Source organism: Salmo trutta, chromosome 1, assembly GCF_901001165.1.
Source record: "Salmo trutta chromosome 1, fSalTru1.1, whole genome shotgun sequence".
Classification (NCBI taxonomy): Eukaryota; Metazoa; Chordata; class Actinopteri; order Salmoniformes; family Salmonidae; genus Salmo; species Salmo trutta.
Genome location: NC_042957.1, coordinates 38,613,320 through 38,640,402, shown reverse-complemented (window position 1 = coordinate 38,640,402; position 27,083 = coordinate 38,613,320). Strand labels below are relative to the sequence as shown.

General features: G+C 44.3%; 1 protein-coding gene and 1 long non-coding RNA gene across 2 annotated transcripts in view; both read right to left on the bottom strand.

Moving 5' to 3' along the window:
• LOC115195591 (prolyl endopeptidase) overlaps positions 1-27,083 on the bottom strand; it is a 56,255-nt gene that overhangs the window by 19,257 nt on the left and 9,915 nt on the right. The window contains exons 5-10 of the mRNA XM_029755626.1: positions 25,362-25,571; positions 24,081-24,202; positions 23,702-23,807; positions 17,443-17,634; positions 3,691-3,888; positions 32-135 (exon numbers count right to left, since the gene is read on the bottom strand). Coding sequence (XP_029611486.1) covers positions 32-135; positions 3,691-3,888; positions 17,443-17,634; positions 23,702-23,807; positions 24,081-24,202; positions 25,362-25,571 — 932 coding nt within the window. The remainder of the gene's footprint in view (positions 1-31; positions 136-3,690; positions 3,889-17,442; positions 17,635-23,701; positions 23,808-24,080; positions 24,203-25,361; positions 25,572-27,083) is intronic.
• Positions 5,716-6,616, bottom strand: LOC115195601 (uncharacterized). The gene is made up of 2 exons (XR_003878717.1): positions 6,305-6,616; positions 5,716-6,184 (listed from the first exon to the last, which is right to left on the bottom strand). It is a non-coding gene; the product is annotated as an uncharacterized LOC115195601 (long non-coding RNA).

Genomic DNA, 27,083 nt, shown 5'->3' with positions numbered 1-27,083 from the left:
TCATGTACATGTAATATGGTAGGTATCTCACCTGAGTGGTCTGGTAGTCAGAGGGGTCAAAGCCCTTGACGGTGACTTCCCGGAACACGTGGGGATGCAGGGGCTCCTTCGTCAGGTCACAGTGATAGATAACGGCTGGACGGAACAGAGTGGAGGGACAGGTCATTTTATATTTTTCAGATTCAGTTTATTTGTAGAAAAATCACATCTGAATTACATTTGTACATTACAAGAGACAAGAGAGAGGAAGGGGGTGAAATAGTAGAAAGTGTGTTTGTGTGTGTGGGGGGGGGGGTATCTGGCAAGAGGAATGAGGTGAAGTAGTAGAACATCTGTGCGCGTGTATGCATGTGTATCAGTCTCTAACTCAGAATGTGTGTAATATGATAACCTACGTGGCAGGAGGTGAAGCAGCATTTTATTTATTTATTTTATTTAACGATGCAAGGCAGTGAAGAACAAATTCTTATTTACAATGACGGCCTACCTCGGCCAAACCCTAACAACGCTGGGCCAATTGTGCGCCGCCCTATGGGACTCCCAATCACGGCCGGTTGTGATACAGTCTGGTATCGAACCAGGGTCTGTAGTGACGCCTTTAGCACTGAGATGCAGTGCCTTAGACCGCTGCGCCACTCTGTAGTAGAAGATCTCAGAGTCCTTATTGCATCCGCTGAAGCCCACCACAGTGTGTGTGTGTTTTTGTCTGTCTGTGTCTGATTCACTGGTGGCACCAACTTTTTCAGTTGACGGCACCAGCATATGATTTGGTCGCACCAATTTTGTGCCGCTGCGCAGCGATAATGTCCTGATCTGTGTCCCATAATGTGCCTGGATTCCTTCCGAACCAGGCTAAACATGACAAACCATTATTTTTTTAATTTTTTATAAAAAGGGTGTTATTGTTAGCAATTTTGAAGTCACTCTACAGTTATAGTACACTATGAAAGCAATTTTATCTTTTGGTAAATTCCGGTTTCCTGGTTTTGTTTTTCAAGGTTTCAGAGTTTTTATTCGGGGTGGGGGGGGTCTAAGCTAACATATGGAATTGTTTTAAGATGGTCATACCAAGCATCATTTAGATATTTGATTTTGAATTTTAAAAACTCTTAAGGTATCAAAACAATAGATCCAAAAAATTTGGAATGGAAATATTGAATTTGGCATTACTGGTATTAGCCAATAGAAATGCATTGAATAACAGTTTCACTACATGGAACAACATACAGTCCCCCCAAAAATCTAACGGAAGTTTGTTCTTAAGTGTCTGTCCTATATCTGAGAGATATGAAAGATCAGGAAAAGTTTACGTTTCATTTTTTTTTTTTTTACATGCATTTATCCCCTTATTTTAGCTACTAAACTATCTCCATATATATAGTGCATTCAGACCCCGTTACTTTATCCACATTTTGTTAAGTCACAGCCTTATTTTAAAATGGATTCAATTATTTCCCCCCCACATCAATCTACATGAAATTCACCATAATGACAAAGTGATAACAGGTTTTTAGAAATGTTTGCTAATTTATTAAATGTAAAAAACAGAAATAGTATTCAGACCTTTTGCCATGAGACTCAAAATCGAGAGCTCAGGTGCATCCTGTTTCCAGTGATCATCCTTGATATGAGATGACAACTTGATTGGAGTCCACCTGTGGTAAATTCAATTGATTGGACATGATTTGGAAAGGCGAACACCTGTCTATTTAAGGTCCCACAGTTGACAGTGCACGTCAGAGCAAAAACCAAACCATGATGTTGAAGGAATTGTCCGTACAGCTCCGAGACGGGATTGTGTCGAGGAAAAGAACTGGGGAAGGGTACCACAACATTTCTGCTGCATTGAAGGTTCCAAAGCATACAGTGGCCTCCATCATTCTTAAATGGAAGAAGTTTAGAAACACCAAGACTTCCTAGAGCTGGCCGCCCGTCCAAACTGAGCAATCGGGGTAGAAGGGCCTTGGTCAGGGAGGTGACCAAGAACCGGATAGTCCCTCTGACAGAGGTCCAGAGTTCCTCTGTAGAGATGGGAGAACCATCCAAAAGGACAACCATCTCTGCAGCACTCCACCAAATCAGGCCTTTATGGTAGAGTGGCCAGAGGGAAGCCACTCCTCAGTTAAAGGCACATAACAGCCTGCTTGGAGTTTGCCAAAAGGCACCTAAAGGACAATCAGACCATGAGAAACAAGATTCTCTGGTCTGATGAATCTAATATTGAACTATTTGGCCTGAATGCCAAGCGTCACGCCTGGAGTAAACCTGGCACCATCCTTACGGTGAAGCATGGTGGTGGCACCATCGTGCTGTGGGGATGTTTTTCAGTGGCAGGGACTGGGACACTAGTCAGGATCGAGGGAAAGATGATGAAAACCTGCTACAGAGCATTCATGACCTCAGACTGGGACGAAGGTTCACCTTCCAACAGGAAAACGACCCTAAGCACACAGTCAAGACAACACAGGAGTGGCTTCGGGACAAGTCTTTGAATGTCTTTGAGTGTCCCAGCCAGAGCACGGACTTGAACCCGATCTAACATCTCTGGAGAGACCTGTAAACAGCTGTGCTGCGACACTCCCCATCCAACCTGACAGAGCTTGAGAGGATCTGCAGAGAAGAATGGGAGAAACTCCCCAAATACAGGTGTGCCAAGCTTGTAGCATCATACCCAAGAAGATTCGAGACTGTAGTCGCTGCCAAAGGTCCTTCAACAAAGTACTGAGTAAAGGATCTGAATACTTATGTAAATGTAATTTCACTATTCTAAAAACCTATTTTTGCTATGCCATTATGGGGTACTGTGTGTAGATTGAGGGGGAAAAAACGATTTAATACATTTTAGAATAAGGCTGTAACGTAAAATGTGGAAAAGTCAAGGGGTCTGAATACTGTCCGAATGCACTGTAGTTCCATTCATTTTTTTAACTGGCCAGGGGACCTTCAGATGAGTCTTGTGGGCAAATGGAAAACCATTGTGTTCGTGAGTCTCAGCTTTCAATAGAGTGGTCATAATAGTTTGTCGGCCAAACCTTTCGGATGCTACTGATGTTTTTGTGAGAAGACTGATTTTCAGGATGTCTTATGGTCTGACAAAAACTACTCTAGCTCTGCCACCTTGCACTGCAGATTCGGAAGGATGATATCGGCGGATGTGGTGGATTGAGACGCAGCTCAGGTTAAACCACATCAGGAGAGCACATTTGAGGTTTGGGAACAATCAAAAGATTTTTTGGCGGGAGCGTCCAAGAACACGTTGTGTTTGGCTAGCAGTGTTTTTGTACTGTACAGTGTAGGCTACATGTGATGGCAGCGTTTCCAAAACAAATGCCCTGTCATTGAAACAAATCATCATATCATTCTGCCAGGTAGGCCTACTCTTTAGTCAACATTTAACTGAGAAGGTTTTTTAGGATGCCTTTAGAAATGTATATTCAAACAGTGCATGATGACAATTGCGCATCGCAAAGATTCAACCAAGACTTCAGATTATTTTTTTTATTTTTACATTTTTTAAATAGGCTACCTGGTCTGCATATCCATTGTGTTTGAATACATCTTGATAAGAAAAGCACATTGTGAACCAAAAACGAGCGACCAATTAAGAATAGGTGTTGCACTGCCAAGTCAAAAGGTCACAAATGTGAGTGCTTGGGTCGCAGTTTTGAGCCCTGGTTTATGATAGCCTACCTGGCGAGAGGAAGGAGGTGAAGTAGTAGAAGATCTCAGAGTCCCTCTTGCGTCCGGTGAAGCCCACCACAGAGCCCACGTCCAGGGCGAAGGTCCTGAGCTCCTCCCCCGAGCTCAGACGGTACATCTTAAGGACGTTCTTTACATCGTGCAGGAAACACACGAACAGGAGGCTGGAGTAGGTACAGGTGGCAAACACTGGGAGAGGGAGTGAATGAGAGAGCACGCAAGAAGAAGGGTTAGTCAAACAATCTAAATGTTTAAAAACCATGATCATGTAGATAACAGAATACTCCTAGACAGTTTATGGTATTTGTTATTTACTGAGGACCTGATCAAAACCAATGAAATGAAGGCTATTCCATGCGAGAAATTGCCAACAAACGGAACATCTCGTACAACGCTGTGTACTACTCCCTTCACAGAACAGCGCAAACTGGCTTTAACCAGAATAGAAAGAGTGGGAGGCCCCGGTGCACAACTGAGCAAGAGGAAAAGTACATTAGAATGTCTAGTTTGAGAAACAGACGCCTCACAAGTCCTCAACTGGCAGCTTCAATAAATAGTACCCGCAAAACACCAGTCTCAACATCAACAGTAAAGAGGTAACTCCGGGATGCTGGCCTTCTAGGCAGTTGCAAAGAAAAAGCCAGATCTCATACTGGCCAATAAAAAGAAAAGATTAAGATGGGCAAAAGAACACAGACACTGGACAGAGGAAGAAAGGAAAAAAGTTATGGACAGACAAGTCTAAGTTTGAGGTGTTCGGATCACAAAGAAGAACATTGGTGAGACGCAGAAAAAAATGAAAATATGCTGGAGGAGTGCTTGACGCCATCTGTCAAGCATGGTGGAGGCAATGTGATGGTCTGGGGGTTCTTTGGTGGTGGTAAAGTGGGAGATTTCAAATCTAATTTTATTGGTCACATACACATGGTTAATGCATATGTTAATGCGAGTGTAGTGAAATGCTCGTGCTTCTAGTTCCAACCATGCAACCGTATCAATTAATCTAACAATTTCACAACAACTACCTTATGCACACAAGCGTAAAGGAATTAATAAGAATATGTACATATAAATATATGGATGAGCGATGGCCGTGCGGCATAGGCAAGATGCAGTAGATGGTGTAGTATATACACATATGAGATGAGTAATGTAGGGTATGTAAACATATAAAGTGGCATTGTTTAAAGTGACTAGTGATAAATTGGATGTAATAAATGTTCCAGCTTGGAGGAAAATTGGAGGAAAATGTGCAGTAAAATTTGGAAAAAGCCAAGGGATCTGAATACTTTCCGAATGCACTGTATAATAGGCGCAAAACGGAGACAAGGAAGATGCCCGCTACAGGTTCACAATGGTGTATGTAGGTGCATACAGCCGAGAGAGCTATGGTGGAGTGTTAAGAGTTATTTTGGATCCAAACTGTTGCAAAGACCCTTTATTTACCACAGCCAGCTGTCCTGCTACAAACCACAATGCCAAGTCCTCAAACTTTCCTCAGGGATTAAACTTTTCCCCCTACATGAGAACCTCACTCACGAACCCTTATCCAGGTATGTTGATAATAGAATGTTGAAATAAATTTCCCTTTTCTAATTTCCTTTATTACTACATACACCTCTTTATAACAAGTGCAATTTTATCAAGGCTTTTGGTTCCGGGAAAATGGTATATTGTTTTTGTTTACCTAATACGACATTCTCTTGGACACCTCCTGAATGACAGGTAATATCTCAATAAACCTGGGCGTATCTGGAACTACCCCCTCTCTCGTTGTCGGAGAGTTAGAGTATGCATTCGGCATCATCGCTGCAAGAATGAAGATCCTTGATGGATGCACACTAAGTTCTTTGTGTGCACTGTGAACATGTAGTTTTAAATCTTGTTAATAAAATTAAACCTGATTCTGGGACGCCTCAGTGTGCAGTAATTTAGATTAGACCGAACTACACCACAAGCCTGTAAAGTCGTTGTCAGCGATTGATGTTCAAATATAATCCAATGAAACACCTTGCATTGAAATAAAAGTCAGTGCTTTTTCAGCACACAAATAAACCTTTATTCTTGCATCTGAAAATATACCACAATACTAAAGTGTCTGCTGAGAACAGACATGTAAAACAAGTGTCTATGGTATAAAATGTGTCGTTACAAATATTTCTGAACAATAGTTCAACGTCTGCTATGAACAGACATGTAAACAACAAAAGGTTCAAATATAGTGCCAAGAGTGTAGATACAAATATTTAAGAGCAATATAAATATTTCAGAACAATAGTAAAACAGACACATTTAAATAACAAAAGTGTGTATGGAATTAAATGAAAGTGTCTGACTTCTGAGATATCTGAACAACAGAACAAGTTGTTAATTTCACTGTGGTCCCAGTCGTCGTGGTCTGTATTCGTCACGCACGAACTGATGCAGCTGGTGATCGAATTCCTCCCAGAGTTTTGGCGAGAGTTCATCCATAGGTGCCAGGACCCTGTGGGGAGGATGAGAAGAGGGGGAAAATTAGGAGTGTCTGGAGAGTGTGCATGGTGAAGAGGAAAAAAGAAGAGAGGAAAGGGGATCAGAGTAAAGTCTGACATTTTTATTTATTTACCTCTGTGACAAGCTGGTGGCATGATGTTGTCCAGATGCTTGGTGCATGATGTTGTCCAGATCTTGAGATATGTTTTCAATCATTTGCAATGCCTTTGCAAGTGATGTGTCAAGGACGGAGTCTGCAGCTCTTTTCTCCCTTCTCACACCACTGCTACTACTGCTGCTCTGTGGCGTCGGTGAGGAGCAAGCCAGTGGAGTAGTTCTCGGGGGTGGGCCCAGGATAGAGCTGCCCAAGTCCTGCATGGAGATTGTTCCTAATTCTGCACTGCAACTCAGTGCAGGAGATGGGCTGGGGGCCGATCACCAGTCAGTACTGGGGACAGAGGTAGTGCTTGGGGCCGGTCATAATAATGTCATAATAATATGCAAACTGTACCGAACTGTTTCGGGTGGGAAGCATGAGGCTGCCTTAACAGTGACATGCTTGCATCACCTGATCTCTGCAAACTGTTTTTACAATTCTTTACAGAAAAGATAGAAAATATTAGAACCCCGATTGACAGTACCTGACACCATACCAGCATTTCTGGTCAGGAAGCACACAACTCCATGTACGTGAGCCCTACTAGACTACTAAAAAAAAGAGGTTATGCCTACTGTTGGCTCCAACATTCTGTTTATTGTAAATACACTGCTCAAAAAAATAAAGGGAACACTTAAACAACACAATGTAACTCCAAGTCAATCACACTTCTGTGAAATCAAACTGTCCACTTAGGAAGCAACACTGATTGACAATAAATTTCACATGCTGTTGTGCAAATGGAATAGACAACAGGTGGAAATTATAGGCAATTAGCAAGACACCCCCAATAAAGGAGTGGTTCTGCAGGTGGTGACCACAGACCACTTCTCAGTTCCTATGCTTCCTGGCTGATGTTTTGGTCACTTTTGAATGCTGGCGGTGCTTTCACTCTAGTGGTAGCATGAGACGTAGTCTACAACCCACACAATTGGCTCAGGTAGTGCAGCTCATCCAGGATGGCACATCAATGCGAGCTGTGGCAAGAAGGTTTGCTGTGTCTGTCAGCGTAGTGTCCAGAGCATGGAGGCGCTACCAGGAGACAGGCCAGTACATCAGGAGACGTGGAGGAGGCCGTAGGAGGGCAACAACCCAGCAGCAGGACCGCTACCTCCGTCTTTGTGCAAGGAGGAACAATAGGAGCACTGCCAGAGCCCTGCAAAATTACCTCCAGCAGGCCACAAATGTGCATGTGTCTGCTCAAACGGTCAGAAACAGACTCCATGAGGGTGGTATGAGGGCCCGACGTCCACAGGTGGGGGTTGTGCTTACAGCCCAACACCGTGCAGAACGTTTGGCATTTGCCAGAGAACACCAAGATTGGCAAATTCGCCACTGGCGCCCTGTGCTCTTCACAGATGAAAGCAGGTTCACACTGAGCCCGTGTGACAGAGTCTGGAGACGCCGTGGAGAACGTTCTGCTGCCTGCAACATCCTCCAGCATGACCGGTTTGGCGGTGGGTCAGTCATGGTGTGGGGTGGCATTTCTTTGGGGGGGGGCCGCACAGCCCTCCATGTGCTCGCCAGAGGTAGCCTGACTGCCATTAGGTACCGAGATGAGATCCTCAGACCCCTTGTGAGACCATATGCAGGTGCGGTTGGCCCTGGGTTCCTCCTAATGCAAGACAATGCTAGATCTCATGTGGCTGGAGTGTCAGCAGTTCCTGCAAGAGGAAGGCATTGATGCTATGGACTGGCCCGCCCGTTCCCCAGACCTGAATCCAATTGAGCACATCTGGGACATCATGTCTCGCTCCATCCACCAACGCCACGTTGCACCACAGACTGTCCAGGAGTTGGTGGATGCTTTAGTCCAGGTCTGGGAGGAGATCCCTCAGGAGACCATCCGCCACCTCATCAGGAGCATGCCCAGGCGTTGTAGGGAGGTCATACAGGCACGTGGAGGCCACACACACTACTGAGCCTCATTTTGACTTGTTTTAAGGACATTACATCAAAGTTGGATCAGCCTGTAGTGTGGTTTTCCACTTTAATTTTGAGTGTGACTCCAAATCCAGACCTCCATGGGTTGATAAATTGGATTTCCATTGATTCTTTTTGTGTGATTTTGTTGTCAGCACATTCAACTATATAAAGAAAAAAGTATTTAATAAGATTATTTCATTCATTCAGATCTAGGATGTGTTATTTTAGTGTTCCCTTTATTTTTTGAGCAGTGTAGCTTCCTGACCTCTGGCTCCTTTCCAGCCTATTTCAGCATGGCGCCGTATTGGATGGCCACCGTTTTGCAAGCTCTGACCCATCTTTGCTATTTTGTGAAAATCTTGTTTATTTTTTGTCTACTTACACGTAATGTATCCGCTATTATTTCTTACAACTGGCAAGAACTCTTTGAACATCAGATCGTTAGTTACTTACCCCAATCCTGGCTTCTACTTCGGCTAATCTGCCCTGGGCTCTCTCTGCAATTCCAATCCAATTTTCAGGCTACCGAAGAGGAAACGCTGGCATTACAGAGGCAAGAGAGGAGGGATCTTGGTGAGATCAAGGCGAAGGGAAACCCTCCATTCTACTGGCGAAAGTACAGTCACTTGATAATAAAATGGATTTGCTACCGATGAGACTCTCGGAATTACAATATTCTTTGCTTTTCAGAAACATGGCTCTAAGACAAGATACACCCCACAGCTATTCAACTCGATAAATTCTCAATTCACATGGGCCGCACTGAACAGTGGAGTTGGGGAAATCGAGGGAGGAGGGGTTTGCCTCATCAACTTCAACTGGTGTGGTAATTCCAACACGATGGAAGTGTCAACCCACTGTTCACCCGTCTTGGAAAACCTTATGGTCAAATGCCGACCCTTCTACCTCCCGAGGGAGTTTTCAGCTGTTATCGTGACTGCTGTAAACATTTCACCACAGGACAATAAAAATAATAAGCTGGCGCTTAAACTGTGCAAAGCTATCAACAAGCAGGAAACCCTACAGCCAGAGGCTGCCTGCAATTTTAATTCGGCACCAGTAAGACACTTGATGCCCAACTTTCATCAACACGTCTCCAAACTACTAGGGGCGATTAAGTCCTAGACCACTGCTATTCTACCCACAAGCAAGCATACAAGGCCCTCCCTCGTCCTGCATTCGGCAAATCATATCACGACTCCATACTTTTGCTTCCTGTGTACAAGCAAAAGCTGAAACAGGAAGTACCCCAGATTCGCTCCGTTGAGAAATGGTCACCAGAATCAGAGGGTAGGCTTCAGGACTGCTTTGCTAGCGCTGATTGGAATATGTTTAGAGACTCCACCGATAACGTCAACGAACGAACCACCTCAGTCACCGGCTTCAATAGAAAATGCATCGGCAGTGCAAGGGTCATAACACTGCATCGCAGTGCTTGAGGCGAAACTACAGACCCGGGTTTGAGCCCAGGTTGTGTCAAAGCCAGCTGTGACCGGGAGACCCATGAGGCGGCGCACAATTGTCTCAGCTTTGTACGGGTTAGGGGAGGGTTTGGCCGGCCGGGAACTCCTTATTCCATGGCGCTCGAGCGACTCGTGGCGGGCCGGGCGATTGTGGAGGCCATGTCATCTGATGCAGCACTCCATCACTCTCCTTCTTGGTCAAATAGCCCTTACACAGCCTGGAGGTGTGTAATGACCTGAGTGTGGTGCAGGAGCAAAAACTTCAAAGTCAGGAAGACAATATATTTCATCCTCCGAATTTTGGTAATGATGAGAGATGGAATGTGGAAGATTAATGTCTACTTTGTCATGTCATTTAACATTAAATGAAGACGTTACAATGAAAACATTGTAACTTGAGTTTTCATACGGTGTATATCATGTTTACATACTTGTCGTTGTGTGGAAAATATCCAGGATAAAGAGAATATTTCTGTGACGATAAAATTGTGATTTTAGTTCTCTAAATGAGGTCATAGTAAATTCTGATACCTTGCCTCGTAACTAGCTACGCCCCAGGGAACCCAAAGAGGGTGTCAGCAAGACGGAAATGCCTCCTTTTTACTCGAGGGTATAAAGCATTGGAGTTAATAATTAATATATCAGACTAGGATGACCACAAGCTGCAACTGAGGTCTACGATTAGTCTCGACCCTGAAAACGCAACACGAGGTTGAAGACAAACGAACCTCTTAACAATCAATGCTACGGTTGAGTACTGTATCTAAGAAGGTGAATTCAAGCAGGACCATCTGGTTATTCTCTTCAAGTCATCGTTTGTCTACACTGCTTTCATCCCCACGCTGGGATCATCTACGCCGCTGATTAGCCGTACTCAGAAGACCACTCTTCCAGAACGAGTACAAGGAAACTACAACTAAGAGAAAGGACATTGTGACATCTTGTGGACAATCAGATACTTTCACCTGAGAACGAAGGACACGGCCAGCCAAAGAACAAGGCCTCTGTCGAACCTTTCTCACTAAGCGAAACTCAGCCCACGAAGGCCTGGGCCCAACAAAAATACCCAACAAAGACCTTCAACACGTAAATACATGCATTACACTTCTTACCCATAAGAGCGGCAGATCGGGGCAAGGTATTAGGGCTATTATAAGTATAGCTTCCAAATGTATCCAAGTGTTGCTTTTCTCTCTTGCCCTCTCTAAATCTCCATCTTGTGTAACACGTGTCACGTTGTGTTGGTCCGCTAGGGACCTGTTGTCATTGTATTAAGTTCTAATCAATAACCTATACCGTGTGTGTGTGTGAGATTATATATAAATAATAATTTATCTTGTTAGTAAATAAATAATCAAATCAATGTGTGTGGTATGGAATGATTAGTGAGTCCCAGATTTGTGCAGAGTCTACGATGTTCAGAATGAGACTGATATGAGGAAATTGATGACTAGTATATCTATATTCTGGAGTTAATTCGGGAAATGGTGACTCATTAAACAAACTTCTCCCGTGGTGCCCCAAATTCCTAATGAGTTTATTGTATCAAGTAATAATTAAACGTAGTAGGAACTTAATTGATTAACCAGTTGGGGCTAGGGGGCAGTATTTTCACGGCTGGATAAAAAAACGTACCCGATTTAATCTGGTTACTAATCCTACCCAGTAACTAGAATATGCATATACTTATTATATATGGATAGAAAACACCCTAAAGTTTCTAAAACTGTTTGAATGGTGTCTGTGTATAACAGAACTCATTTGGCAGGCAAAACCCTGAGACAGATTCTGACAGGAAGTGGATACCTGATGTGTTGAATTACCTTTAAGCCTATGCCATTGAAACACACAGGGGCTTATTAATGTTTTGGCACTTCCCATTGCTTCCACTAGATGTCACCAGCCTTTACAAAGTGTTTTGAGTCTTCTACTGTGAGATCTGACCGAACAAGAGCCATGGAACGGTGATGGCCGATTAGACTCTGGCGCGCGAGTTCATGTTGGGTACTCTCGTTCCAATACGTTTTAAAAGAGAACGCAATCGTCCGCCTTGAATTTTATTCATGTTCTGGTTAAAAAAGGCACTAATGATTTATGCTATACAACGTTTGACATGTTTGAACGAACGTAAATATATTTTCCCCCCTCGTTCATGAAGTGAAGTCCGGCGGGCTTAGATCATGTGCTAACAACACGGAGCTTTTTGGACATAAATTATGAGCTTTTTTGAACAAAACTACATTCGTTATGGACCTGGGATTCCTGGAAGTGACATCTGATGAAGAGAATCAAAGGTAATGGATTATTTAAATAGTATTTTCGATTTTAGATCTCTCCAACATGGCGGTTAGTCTGTATCGCAAAGCGTATTTTTCTGGGCGCAGTGCTCAGATTATTGCAAAGTGTGATTTCCCAGTAAGGTTATTTTTAAATCTGGCAAGTCGATTGCGTTCAAGAGATGTAAATCTATAATTCTTTGAATGACAATATAATATTTTACCAATGTTTTCTAATATTAATTATTTAATTTGTTGTGCTGACTTGACTGCCGGTTATTGGAGGGAAACGATTTCCTGAACATCAAAACCATAGTAAAACGCTGTTTTTGGATATAAATATGAACTTGATAGAACTAAAAATGCATGTATTGTCTAACATAATGTCCTAGGAGTGTCATCTGATGGAGATTGTTAAAGGTTAGTGCATAATTTTAGCTGATTTTATGGTTTTGGTGACGCCTGTCTTTGAATTGACAAAACATTACACACAGCTATTGTCAATGTACTCTCCTAACATAATCTAACTTTATGCTTTTGCCGTAAAACCTTTTTGAAATCGGACAACGTGGTTAGATTAAGGAGATGTTTATCTGTCAAAGGGTGTAAGATAGTTGTATGTTTGAAAAATTTGAATTTTGACATTTATTTGGTTTCAAATTTGCCGCTCTTGAAATGCACCTGCTGTTGATAGGGTGCACCACGGGTGGCACGCTAGCGTCCCACATAGCCCCAAGAGGTTAAAAAGCAGTGATCACATTAATGATAGTCACATAACGACAGCACTATTGTAGTTATTTTGGATCTCAGTGCCGCGTTTGATACAATTGATCATAACATCTTTGTTGACCGGCTGGGTAGGAATCTCTCACGTTGCCCACCAGTGGTTTAGGTCATATCTATGTGGTAGATGTTGCCCAGCATGGGTGGTTCAGTACTGTCCGCAACACCTATTCACTACGGTGTCCCTCAGGGGTCAATTCTGGGCCCCATCCATTTCTCTGTACATGCTTCCCCGTATCATTCGCAATCATAACATTTAGTTTCTCTGCTATGCAGATGACTGTTACGTTCCCCAGTTTCTGTGTTGTAGTTTGTATATTAGTGAGTGTGTTTCAGGTAATGGCTTCCTGAAATTCTCCAAGCAGCTGATTGGTCGGCCCCATTGCTGATTGGAGAGCTGACCCCGCCCCCTCGTCAGGACGCAGCTGTCTCAATTAACAACCCCAATATAAGCCAGTGTGCTGTTGCTCAGGGAAAGAGAGAGACAGAGATTTTTGCTGAGAGAGGAGGTTGCTGGCAGAGGGTTATACATGTTGGTTGTTTCTCAGAAAGAGAAATTGGGTATGTACTTAGTTGTTGCCGAGTAAGCTTATTGTTCTGTGTTTAGTGCTCAGAGAGTTTTCTTTAATGTCCTGGGTTAGTGTTTTCTCAGGTTTTGTTGTAAAGTAGTTTGTACATTTGTGTTACTCTGTTTCATTTGTTCCCAGGGGGGAAGGGGAAGGCACCTAGGGAGTGCTTAGGCAAGAGGCCCGCGGGCATACATATACCCGTAGTAATTTATGCACACTAGGAAAGACCTGGGCGGACCATCCCCTGTATTTTGGTTAGTGCACCAGGTGGTGCTAGTTAGGTAAGTAGTGGGTAGGCAGGTAAGGTAGGAGAGGGGGCTTTGATATTTAGTTTCTTTGCTTTGGTTCCGTCCAGCCCCTTTTCCCCAACCTTACCGCGTGAAGGAATAAATTCCCTGTTAACGGTATTCTCTGCCTATTTATCATCCTTGCTCACACCTACACTTCCCTACCTTTTTCACAACACGGAGAGTTAAAGTGTAGCAGGGTGTTGCGTTCCCTCTTTCTAGAGGCGTGCGTAACAATGACACACAGCTGTATTTACCAATCAGACCCAATGACCAAGCTAGCGTAGCTACCCTTAAGTGTCTTGCTGACATCAAATGTTGTTTGTCTCACCATTTTCTCAAGTTCAATGATATTTGTCCCACACCTTGCTAAAACCCAGATTGTAAGTAACCTTGGTCATCAGTCAACCAATGTAAAGCCTGCGGCCAGAAACCTTGGTCTCTTCTTTGAACCTGACCTAAACCTCGAGCTGCATGTAAAGAAGTTTGTCCAGTCCTGCTTTTATCATCTAAGAGACAGCTGAAGTCAAGTATTTATTTTAGTCACTGATCTGGGGAAAGTTAAACATACAGTAATCTAGGCTTGAGGAAATAAAATGAACTCTGTATAAATGTCTGCCAGAAATCACTGCATCATTTAGTTAAGGGGTGTCAAACATTAGGCCCAAAAGGGTGTTCAATCCAGCCCGTATTGGTTTGAGTAAACATTTTTAACTGTGAGGACTACTTTTTGCACATTTTGACAGCAAGGAAATATAACCAACTTTCAGCGCGGACCTCGTTAAAGACAGAATGCGGCCACCGGGGCAAAATTCGTTTGACAACCCTGGTCTAGTTAGTTCAAAATGCTGCAGCTCAGCTTTTAACAGGCAAAAGAAAATGTACCCATATCACACCTATTTTAGCTTCTCTACACTGGCTACCAGTCACTTTGAGAATAGATTTCAATGTTTTATTAAATTATCCTATATCTCTGATCTTGAATATCCATATGAGCCAGGATGCAGCCTGAGATCCTCTGACAGGGCTCTGTAGACCACTCCAAAGTCTAGGTTGAAAACTAAAGGAGACTGGGCATTTGCCATTAGGACCCCTAGACTTTGGAATGATCTGCCAGAGGAGATCAGACTTGTAGATTCAGTGCCTCTTTAAAACCCTGCTGAAGACACACTTAAAGATGCTTTTAATGCATTATTGTAAATTCTCCTTCATCCTGACTTTGTTAGTACTTTTATTTTAATATTTTATGATGCAAAGCACTGTTACTTGTATTGAAAAGCGCTATACAAATATTTATTATTTAAAAAAAGTTATCACTGCTGGCTGCAGCCAAAGTGTTATTTTGGTAAAAACCTACAGTGCATTCGATAAGTATTCAGACCCCTTGACTTTTTCAACATTGTTACGTTAAAGCTTTATGCGACATTGGATTAATCCCCCCCCCATCCCCATCGATCCATACACAATACCCCATAATGACAAAGCAAAAACAGGTTCAGAAAAAGTTGTAAATGTATTACAAATAAAAAAACTGAAATATTTACAAAAGTATTCAGACCCTTTACTCAGTACTTTGTTGAAGCACCTTTGGCAGCGATTACAGTGTCTTCTTGGTCATGATGCTACAAGCTTGGCACATCTGTATTCGGGGAGTTTCTCCCATTCGTCTTCTCAGATCCTCTCAAGCGCTGTCAGGTTGTATGGGGAGCATTGCTGCACAGTTATTTTCAGGTCTCTCCAGAGGTGTTCGATTGGGTTCAAGTCCAGGCTGTGGTTGGGCCACTCAAGGAGACGTATCCCGAAGCCACTCCTGCGTTGTCTAGGCTGTGTGGTTAGGGTTGTTGTCCTGTTGGAAGGTGAACCGTCGCCCCAGTCTGAGGTCTTGAGCACTCTGTAGCATGTTTTCATCAAGGATCTCTTTACTTTGCTCCGTTAACAATTCCCTCGATCCTGACTAGTCTCCCATTCCCTGCAGTTGAAAAACATCCCCACAGCATTATGCTGCCACCACCATGCATCACTGTTGGGATGGTGCCAGGTTCCTCCAGACATGATGCTTGGCATTCAGGCCAAAGAGTTCAATATTAGTTTCATCAGACCAGAGAATATTGTTTCTCTTTAGTTGCCTTTTGGCAAACTCCAAGTGGGCGGTCATGTGCCTTTTACTATTCTGGCCCACGCTTGGATTGCGTCCTACCTGACAGGTCGCTCCTACCAGGTGGCGTGGCGAGAATCTGTCTCCGCACCACGCGCTCTCACCACTGGTGTCCCCCAGGGCTCTGTTCTAGGCCCTCTCCTATTCTCGCTATACACCAAGTCACTTGGCTCTGTCATATCCTCACATGGTCTCTCCTATCATTGCTATGCAGACGACACACAATTAATCTTCTCCTTTCCCCCTTCTGATAACCAGGCGGCGAATCGCATCTCTGCATGTCTGGCAGACATATCAGTGTGGATGACGGATCACCACCTCAAGCTGAACCTCGGCAAGACGGAGCTGCTCTTCCTCCCAGGGAAGGACTGCCCGTTCCATGATCTCGCCATCACGGTTGACAACTCCCTTGTGTCCTCCTCCCAGAGTGCTAAGAACCTTGGCGTGATCCTGGACAACACCCTGTCGTTCTCCACTAACATCAAGGCGGTGACCCGATCCTGTAGGTTCATGCTCTACAACATTCGCAGAGTACGACCCTGCCTCACACAGGAAGCGACGCAGGTCCTAATCCAGGCACTTGTCATCTCCCGTCTGGATTACTGCAACTCGCTGTTGGCTGGGCTCCCTGCCTGTGCCATTAAACCCCTACAACTCATCCAGAACGCCGCAGCCCGTCTGGTGTTCAACCTTCCCAAGTTCTCTCACGTCACCCCGCTCCTCCGCTCTCTCCACTGGCTTCCAGTTGAAGCTCGCATCCGCTACAAGACCATGGTGCTTGCCTACGGAGCTGTGAGGGGAACGGCACCTCCATACCTTCAGGCTCTGATCAGGCCCTACACCCAAACAAGGGCACTGCGTTCATCCACCTCTGGCCTGCTGGCCCCCCTACCTCTGAGGAAGCACAGTTCCCGCTCAGCCCAGTCCAAACTGTTCGCTGCTCTGGCACCCCAATGGTGGAACAAGCTCCCTCACGACGCCAGGACAGCGGAGTCAATCACCACCTTCCGGAGACACCTGAAACCCCACCTCTTTAAGGAATACCTGGGATAGGATAAAGTAATCCTAACCCCCCCCCCCCTTAAAAGATTTAGATGCACTATTGTAAAGTGGTTGTTCCACTGGATATCATAAGGTGAATGCACCAATTTGTAAGTCGCTCTGGATAAGAGCATCTGCTAAATGACTTAAATGTAAATGTAATGGAAGGTTCTCCCATCTCCACATTGGAACTCTAGAGCTCTGTCAGAGTGACCATCGGGTTCTTGGTCACCTCTCTGACCAAGTCCCTTCTCCCCCGATTGCTCAGTTTGGCCGGGCAGCCAGCTCTAGGATGAGTCTTGGTGGTTCCAAACTTCTTCCTTTCAAGAATGATGGAGGCCACTGTGACCTTGGGGACCTTCAATACTGCAGAAATGTTTTGGTACCCTTCACCAGATCTGTGCCACAACACAATCCTGTCTCGGAGCTCTACGGACAATTCCTTCGACCTAATCAAAATATCTTGATTAGGCTTCCTTTTAAAGATCACTTGTTGGTAGTAGCAAGCAGTGGGTGGAAATTATTTTTTCCTCTTTAGTTTATATTTTGGTCTAGCTTCTGTATAAAGTATATTATTTGCATAAAACCCTCTCTTTTCATTGTCTGTGACCTACCGATGACGTCCTTGTCGTGCTGGGGGATAAGCTCCTTCCAGTTGGCCTGGGCAGGCTGGGCAAAGTTTATGTTGATGAGGCGGTAGCGCGGGGCCTCCAGGTTGGTCTTGAAGGTGAACACCGTGCCTTCGTTGGTCACGTACTCGTACTCCGCATCAAAGTTGTCTATCAGCTTCACCCACGGCAAGAGGCCTGGAGAAGAAAAAAGATACAATGAGTGATCTAATGCGATGCACACAGAGGGCCAATGAAAATATCTACTTATGGATGGATTTTACCCATTTAACCAGGTTTTCCCATTGAGCTCAAATGAAGAAAAAAAAAATCTAAGGAGATTTGGCCAAGTGATTTTATGTCTATAGCTAAGATGGCAAAAAAAATGTAAAGATTAGGGCCAGGCCTTTATTTTTTTTTAGCATGTCGATCATCACACCACGTGTGAATTAATTGTCACGTGTCCATACCATGATGCAGGCCTGGGCAACTCTAGTCCTCGGGGGGCCTGATTAGTGTCACACTTTTGCCCTGCACCAGAAGCTAACACACCTGACTCCAATAATCAACTACACATATTCAGTTAAAAATGCAATTAGTTTAAAATCAGGTGTGTTTGCTAGGGATGGGGGAAAAGTGCGACACCAAATAAAATTAGGAATGGAATTGTCCAGGCCTGAATCTAACGTAATTAATCAATTAGTCCAAAATAAAAATTCCCAACAATGTAGATTGACAATTATTCACATCAGCAGCCTACACTTTAGCCTAATGCTCTTTTTTTTAACCAGAAAATGATCATGATCCATTGGGTAATTTGTCACTTTCAATGATAAGTAATGTTTTGAGGGTAGTCTGTATTAAAATAAACACAGTATGTCCATTTTATATGATATAATAACAGATTGCATTTTACACCGCCTCCACCCGTCGCCTCAAGATTAATGTTTTGGTTCATAGCACTAGTTGCACCACCGAAGTTTAACATGAAAAGGACATTTTAAAATCTATTTTGTTGTACTGTTACATTTGTATCGCTGTTTCATGTCCAATGGAGTTGTTACATACAGTATAATTTGAGCTGCGTGAACCACGAGGAAATTATTTGGATCATTTCATTTTCCCTGTAAGAACCATGAGGAGCATGGACATGTCTGATCAGACCTGGCCGCTTAATGGTTACAATTTAGCCAAGCTGTGTCGGTATGCAGCAAATGAGAAAGCACATGCTATTTGTATCTCCATAAAACAGATCTGCTTGCGGGCCCGGCTCCACAAGGGGGGAAAAAGGAGCTTAGCCACCTGTGTGCCATCTCAGTTTTAGTTTTATGTCCCAATATAAAAATTGCAAAAAAGTTCAAATGATTGAGTGACGGGTTGGAGCGAAATCTTTCGCTGAGCTGCATCAGCACCATTGACAGAGTGCGCTGTAAAGTGTGTGTTTGCATGTAGGGGGGCTATGGAAAACCACTGGGTGGTTAGGTATGACGCCAGTGGGTTTCCATAAAAAGCGGGGATTTAATTATTTTTTTTTGCTAGGCTCCGCGAATTACATGGTACGCCTCCGCCTGTAATAGGCCCATTTGATTTTGATTTCTAAGGGGGGGGGGGGGTCCAAATGTAGTTTAAGATGCTACACTCAACTCCAGAGTTTAGTTAGCTTCTTAGCTTGCGGTAAAAGGCATTAAGTGTTATTGGACTATTTTTCTCTAACCAGCTAATCTGCCACGGTGGGTATCATAAATCAAACCAGAGAGGCTGCCTCCAAGCCCAGCAGTAATGCTGCTGCCGAGCTCCAGCTAGCACCGTGTGACGAGCCTACACCCCCCCCCCCCCCCCTTCCACAAGTGCCTCCAGGATAATGGCTCCTCAGCCCCCTCAAGACTGTTTTTGACGATCGTGGAACAGAGGAGCCGAGCCCAGGTTAGCCTAGAATCCTACCCTAGCCACAGGTATTCTGTCCAAAAACTTTCATTTAATAGCAACTGGTTCATAGGAAGAGAGTGGCTGGAATACTCAGTTACTGCAGATGCAGCATTTTGATTCCCATGTCGAAAGTTCTGTATTGGGTCCAATGCAAACAAGGCCTTCAACCAAGGCCGGTATTCTAACTGGAAGCATGCTATGGATAGAACCAAAGGATTAGCTAGGCATGCATCAAGCAAGGAGCATTTGAAATGCGCTGCAAAAAGAAAAACTATTTCAAAATGCTACGCGAACTGAGGTGTCAACACTTAACGATAGGCAGCTGACAGGAACTCATTTTTCTGCTTTGACAAACGTGTTCAGTAAGAACAGACGAAGCATGCTACACCAAAGGAAAGCTCAACTAATCCAACTGGCATTTGAGGGAGATCTTTCAAGAAGATTTCACAGAGAATGGAATGATCGATTACTCAGAAAGTTCAACAAAGCCGCAACTCTTCTGAAAAGGTAGTAAACAATCTAGCTAGTTGGTTTTGATCAAAATTTTGGTGGTAGAGCCAGTGGCATAAAATCCAGCAAAAACCTAGAGTATGGAATAGCAAAATGACTTCTTTAGCAAGGCTATATTTTCATTGCCAAAACGGCCTTAGTGTGTAGGGTGCCGTCCATGGTGCGTGCTGATGGAGCGCAGCAGAGATTTCACGCCAACCTGTTACTTCTTGGTCAAAAGCACTCAATGGCCTCAGCATTTTAACTTATGTTTATTGTAGTATAGTGTGATAAACATAATTCAATATATACTGAACAAAGAAATTAAAAGCAACAATTTCAATGACATTACTGAGTTACAGTTCATTTAAGGAAATATATCAATTGAAATAAATAACTTAGCCCCTAATCTAAGGATTTCACATGACTGGGCAGGGGTGCAACCATGGGTGGGCCTGGGAGAGAATAGGTCCACCCACTTGGGAGCAAGGCCCACCCACCGCGGAGCCAGGCCCCACCAATCAGAATTAATTTGTCACTACAAAAGGGATTTATTACAGACAGAAATAATCCCCAGCTTCATCAAATGTCCAGGTGGCTGGTTTTACACAATCCCACAGGTAAAGAAGCCAGATGTGGAGGTCCTGGGCTGGCGTGGTTACACGAGGTCTGAGGTTGTGAGGCCAGTTAGACGTATCGCCAAATTCTCTAAAACGACGTTGGAGGCAGCTTATTGTAGAGAAATGAACATTCAATTCTCTGGTGGACATTCTTGCAGTAAGCATTCTAATTGCACACTCCATCAAAACTTGACACATCTGTGTCATTGCACTGTCCTATCCCATCTGGACAAGAGCAATACCTATGTAAGAATGCTGTTCATTGACTATAGCTCAACACCATAGCACCCTCCAAGTTCATCATTAAGCTCGAGGCCCTGGGTTTTTGGTCCTGGACTTCCTGACGGGCCACCCCCAGGTGGTGAAGCTAGGAAACAACATCTCCACTTCGCTGATCCTCAACACTGGGGCCCCACAAGGGTGCATGCTCAGCCCCCTCCTGTACTTCCTGTTCACCCATGACTGCGTGGCCATGCACACCTCCAACTCAATCAGACAACACAAAAGGAGTAGACTTGACTACCAACAACGAGACAACCTGCAGGGAGGAGTGGAGGGCTCTGGGAGTGTGGTGTCAGGAAAATAACCTCACTCACCAACAAAACTAAGAAGATGATTGTGGACTTCAGGAAACAGCAGAGGGAGCACCCCCTATCCACAGACTGGACAGCAGTGGAGAAGGTGGAAAGTTAAGTTCCTCTGCGTACATATCACTGACAAACTGAAATGGTCCACCCACACAGACAGTGTGGTGAAGGTACAACCGTTCCTCTTCAATCTCAGGAACCTGAAGAAATTTGGCTTGTCACCCAAAACCCTCAAAGTTTTACAGATGCACAATTGAGAGCATCCTGTCGGGCTGTATCACCGCCTAGTACGGCAACTACACATCCCACAACCGCAGGGCTCACCAGAGGGTGGTGAGGTCTGCACAACGCATCACCGGTGGCAAACTACCCACTCTCCAGGACACCTACAGTACCCAATGTCACAGGAAGGCCAAAAAGATCATCAAGGACAACAACCACCCGAGCCACTGACTGTTCACCCCACCATCATCCAGAAGGTGAGGTCAGTACAGGTGCATCAAAGCTGGGACCGAGATAGAAGCTGTTTTTTCAATCTCAAGGCCATCAGACTATTAAACAGTATTCACTAACACAGAGAGGCTGCTAATTAGAGACGTATACAAAGCTCGCCCTCCATTTGGCAAATCGGACCATAATTCTATCCTCCCGATTCCTGCTTACAAGCAAAAACTAAAGCAGGAAGTACCAGCGACTCCCTCAATATGGAAGTGATCAGATGATGCGGAATCTAAGCTACAGGACTGTTTTGCTAGCACAGACTTGAATATGTTCCGGGATTCATATATGTTCCGTACATATCCCAACCAGAAGCCATGGATTACAGGCAACATCTGCATTGAGCTAAAGGCTAGAGCTGCTGCTTTCAAGGAGCGGGACACTAATCCGGACGCTTTTAAGAAAACCCGCTATGCCCTCAGACAAACCATCAAACAGGCAAAGCATCAATCCTACTACATCGGCTCTGACGCTCGTCGGATGTGGCTGGGCTTGCAAAATATTACAGACTACAAAAAGGGAAGCACAGCCGCGAGCTGCCCAGTGCCGTAAGCCTATCAGACGAGCTAAACACCTTTTATGCTAGCTTCGAGGTAAGCAACACTGAAGCATGCATGAGAGCCCAAGCTGTTCTGGATGACTGCGTGATCAAGTTCTTCATAGCTGATGTGAGCAAGACCTTTAAAACAGGTCAACATTCACAAGGTCGCAGAGCCAATCGCACTCCACACTGGTCTTTCCCACCTGGACAAAAGCAACACCTACGTAAGTGTGCGGTTTATTGACTACAGCTCAGTGCTCAACACCATAGTGCCCACAAAGCTCATCACTAAGCTAAGGACCCTAGGATTAAACACTTCCCTGTGACGGGCCGCCCCCAGGCGGTAAGGGTAGGCAAGAACACATCTGCCACGTTGATCCTCAACACTGGAGACCCTCAGGGGTGCGTGCTTATTTTGTCGTCTGTACTCCCTATTTACCCACGACTATGTGGCCAAGCACGACTCCAACACCATCATTACGTTTACTGACGACACAACAGTGGTAGACCTGATCACCAACAACAATGAGACAGCCTACAGGGAGGTGGTCAGAGACCTGGTGTCAGGACAACAACTTCTCCCTCCACTTGAGTAAAACGAAGGAGCTGATCGTGGACTACAGGAAAAGGAGAGCCGAATACACCCCCATTCACATCAACGTGGAGGTAGTGGAGCGTGTCGAGAGTTAAGTTCCTTGGCGTCCACATCACCAACGAACTATAATGGTCCAAACACACACAGACTGTTGTGAAGAGGGCACGACAACACATTTTCCCCCTCAGCAGACTGAAAAGATGTGGCATGTGTCCCCAGAACCTAAAAAAGTTAAACAGCTGTACCAGAGAGCATCCTGACCGGTTGCATCACCGCCTGGTATGGTGACACTGCTCGGCATCTGACTACAAGGTGCTACAGAGGGTAGTGCGTACAGCCCAGTACGTCACTGGGGCCAAGCTTCCTGCCATCCAGGACCTATATACCAGGCGTGTCAGCGGAAGGCACAACATTTTTTGTCAAAGACTCCAGAGGCCCTAGTCATAGACTGTTCTCTCTGCTACCGCATGGAAAGCAGTACCAGAGCGCTAAGTCTAGGTTCAAAAGGCTCCTCAACAGCTTCTACCGTGATGCCATTAGACTGATAAATAATTAATCAAATTGCTACCCAGACTATTTGCATTGACCCGTTTATTTTTTTACACTGTTGCTACTCACTGTTTATTATCTATGCAGTCACTTTACCCCTACCTACATGTACAAATTACCTCAACTAACCTGTACCCCCGCACGACTCTGTACCAGTACCCCCTGTATATAGCCTCGTTGTTATTTTATTGTTGTTGTTTTTTTAAAGTACTTTCACTTATTTAGTAAATATTTTCATTACAATTTCTTGAACTGCATTATTGGTTAAGGGCTTGTAAGTAAGCATTGTGCATGTGACAAACAGAATTTGACAATATTTTAACGGAAAAGCCATGCTCTCAAACAAATATGGCGGGGGGGTCGTCATAAATTCAGGGAACTTCAGAAAGCTTCAGCTGAACCATTGTTTTGGGCGAGGGTACATGTGATTATTATAATTTATTATGAAGGCATGGGGTACCTGTGATGCCCTGAGGAGTGGTTTGGAGGTCGCAGTACCACAGCCGGTTGACCGGGTCACAGCCCTCCCTGATGGACAGCAGCACGTAGCGCCCGTCATCGGACACCTGGAGAGAGCGACACTGATCAAGCACTCTGACCACAACTCTTCCGCTAACCCTAACCCAAATAAAATACCAGAGAAATTGCTAACAGCAAAACTGTGTGTAGAGGGGAACAGGATTGGCATAGATGCTAAATGAACAGAAAATATTACTTACATTAAAGATAATGACATTACTCAAATAATGTCATTTCTGCTTCAGTGCCTATTTAAGCTTAGAACCAAGTCACCCACCTGTCTGTTGAAGAGTGTTTAAGTAATAGTGACTCCATCCTACCTCGACACCGCTCATCCACTTGGGATGGTCGGAGAACTCAGCACATAGGCAGTCCTGGGACTGGGGGGTCCCCAACACGTGAAAGTAGAGCTTCTGGTGCAGGTTGGTAGACGTCTCCGTGCCTAGAGGAGAGAGAGATGTTAATGTACCATGTCTGCCCCATTGTGGCAATGGGAGGACCCTAACATATTATAAACATGCAACGATTTTACTAAGTTACATTTCTTGTAAAGAAATCAGTCAATTGAAATGAATTAATTAGGCCCTAATCACGACTGGGAATACAGATATGCATCTGTTGTTCAGAGATTACCTTTAAAAAAAAAAAAAGTTGAGGCTTGGATCAGAAATCTAGTGTGATCATTTACTTCATGCAGCGTGACATCTTCTTCCCATAGAGTTGATCAGGCTGTTGATTGTAGCCCACTCCTCTTCAATGGCTGTGCAAAGTTGCTGGATGTTGGCGGGAACTGGAACACGCTGTCGTACACGTCGATCCAGAGCATCCCAAACATGCTCAATGGGTCACATCTGGTGAGTATGCAGCCAAAGAAAGAAATGGGACATTTTCAGCTTCCAGGAATTGTCTACAGATCCTTGCGACATGGGGCCGTGCATTATCATGCTGAAACATGGAGGTGATGACGTCAAATGAATGGTAAGACAATGAGCCTTAGGATTTCGTTGCGGTATCTGTGCATTTAAATTGTCATCAATAAAATGCAATTGTGTTCGTTGTCTGTAGCTTATGCCTGCCCATAACCCCACCGCGGGGTACTCTGTTCACAACGTTGACATCAGCAAATCGCTCACCCACACGAGGCTATACAAGTGGTCTGCGATTGTAAGGCCAGTTGGGTGTACTGCCAAACTAAAAAAAAAAAAAAAACACGTCGAGGCGACTTATGGTAGAGAAATGAACATTCAAGTCTCTGGCAACAGCTTGGGTGGACATTCCTGCAGTCAGCATACCAATCGCATGCTCCCACATTTTAGTGGCCTGTTATTGTCCCAACTCAAGGTGTTGTGTAATGAGCATGCTGTTTAATCAGCTTCTTGATATGCCACGCCTCTCAGGTGGATGGATTACCTTGGCAAAGGATAAATGTTTACTAACTGGAATGTAAACTCATTTGTGCATAACATTTTAGAGAAATTAGCTTTGTGCGTATTGAACACTTCTGGGATCTTTTATTTCAAGTCAAGATACATGGGACCCACACTTTACATGTTGCGTTTATATTTTTGTTCAGTGTGTGTCTACGTAGCCAGGATGCTCACCATCGCTCTTGCCCTCCTGCATGGGGTAAGAGTTGTAGAAGAGGCCCTTGCCGTCGTGGGTCCAGGACATGCAGCTGAACTTAACCCTCTCTAGTTTGTCCTTGAGGGCCACAGCCCCCTCCACCTGCAAGAAGTGCATCTCCACCCAGTCCGAGCCGCTGGCGCTGGTACCATACGCCAGGTATTCGCCATCCTCCGAGAACGCATAGCCTGAGGATTGACAGAACCTGATTTAAAGCCTTTATTTAACCAAGTAAGACTTTTATAGTGAAGACATAACAGGAGACAGCGGAGAGCAGGGGCACAATGAGTTAACCTATGCCAGGATTCCCCGACTTGTGGTCCACGACCAAAATTTGGCCGACAGGTGAAGTTCTCTCAAATACAGTACCTGTCAGAAGTTTGGGCACACCTACTCATTACAGGGTTTCTTTACTTCTACAATGTAGAATAATAGTGAAGATATCAACACTATGAAACAACATACGGAATCATGTAGTAAACAAAAAGTGTTAAATCAAAATATCTATATATTTTTTTAGAATCTTCAAAGTAGCCACCCTTTGCCTTGATGTCAGCTTTGCAGACTCTTGACACTCTCTCAACCAGCTTCATGAGTTAGTCACCTGGAACGCATTTCAATTAACAGTGTGCCTTGTTAAAAATACATTTGTGGAATTTCTTTCCTTCTTAATGTGTTTGAGCCAAATCAGTTGTGTTGTGACAAGGTAGGGTAGTATACAGAAGATGGTCTTTTACCAAATAGGGCTAAGTCCAAATTTAGGCAAGAACAGCTCAAATAAGCAAAGAGAAACGACAGTCAATCATTACTTTAAAACAATAAAGGTCAGTCAATCTGGAAAATTAAGAACTTTGAAAGTTTCTTCAAGTGCAGTCGCAAAAACCATCAAGCGCTATGATGAAACGGGCTTTCATGAGGACTGTCACAGGAAAGGAAGACAGAGTTACCTCTCATTAGAGTTACCAGCCTCAGAAATCACAGCCCAAATATTTGCTTCACAGAGTTCAAGTAACAGACACAACATCAACTGTTCAGAGGAGACTGCATGAAATCAGGCCTTCATGGTCGAATTGCTGCAAAGAAACCACTAAAGGACACCACCAATAAGAAGAAGAGAGTTGCTTGGGCCAAGAAACATGAGCAATGGACATTAGACTGGTGGAAATCTGTCCTTTTGTCTGATGTGTCCAAATTTGATTTTAGGTTCCAACCACCATGTCTTTCTGAGACGCAGAATAGGTGAACGGATGATCTCTGCATGTGTGGTTCCACCGTGAAGCATGGAGGTGTGATGGTGTGTTGGTGCTTTGCTGGTGGAACCGTCAGTGATTTATTTAGAATTCAAGGCACACTTAACCAGCATTGCTACCACAGCATTCTGCATCGATACGTTATCCCATCTGGTTTGCGCTTATCATTTGTTTTTCAACAACAGGACAATGACCAAACACACCTCCAGGCTGTAAGGGCTATTTGACCAAGGAGAGTGATGAAGTGCTGCATCAGATGACCTGGCCTCCACAAATCACCTGAACTCAACCCAATTGAGATGGTTTGGGATGAGTTGGACCGCAGAGAAGAAAAAGCAGCCAACAAACAGTTGGAAAAGCATTCCAGGTGAAGCTGGTTGAGAAAATGCCAAGTGTGCTAAGCTGTCATCAAGGCAAAGAGGCTATTTTGAAGAAACTTAAAATGTAAAA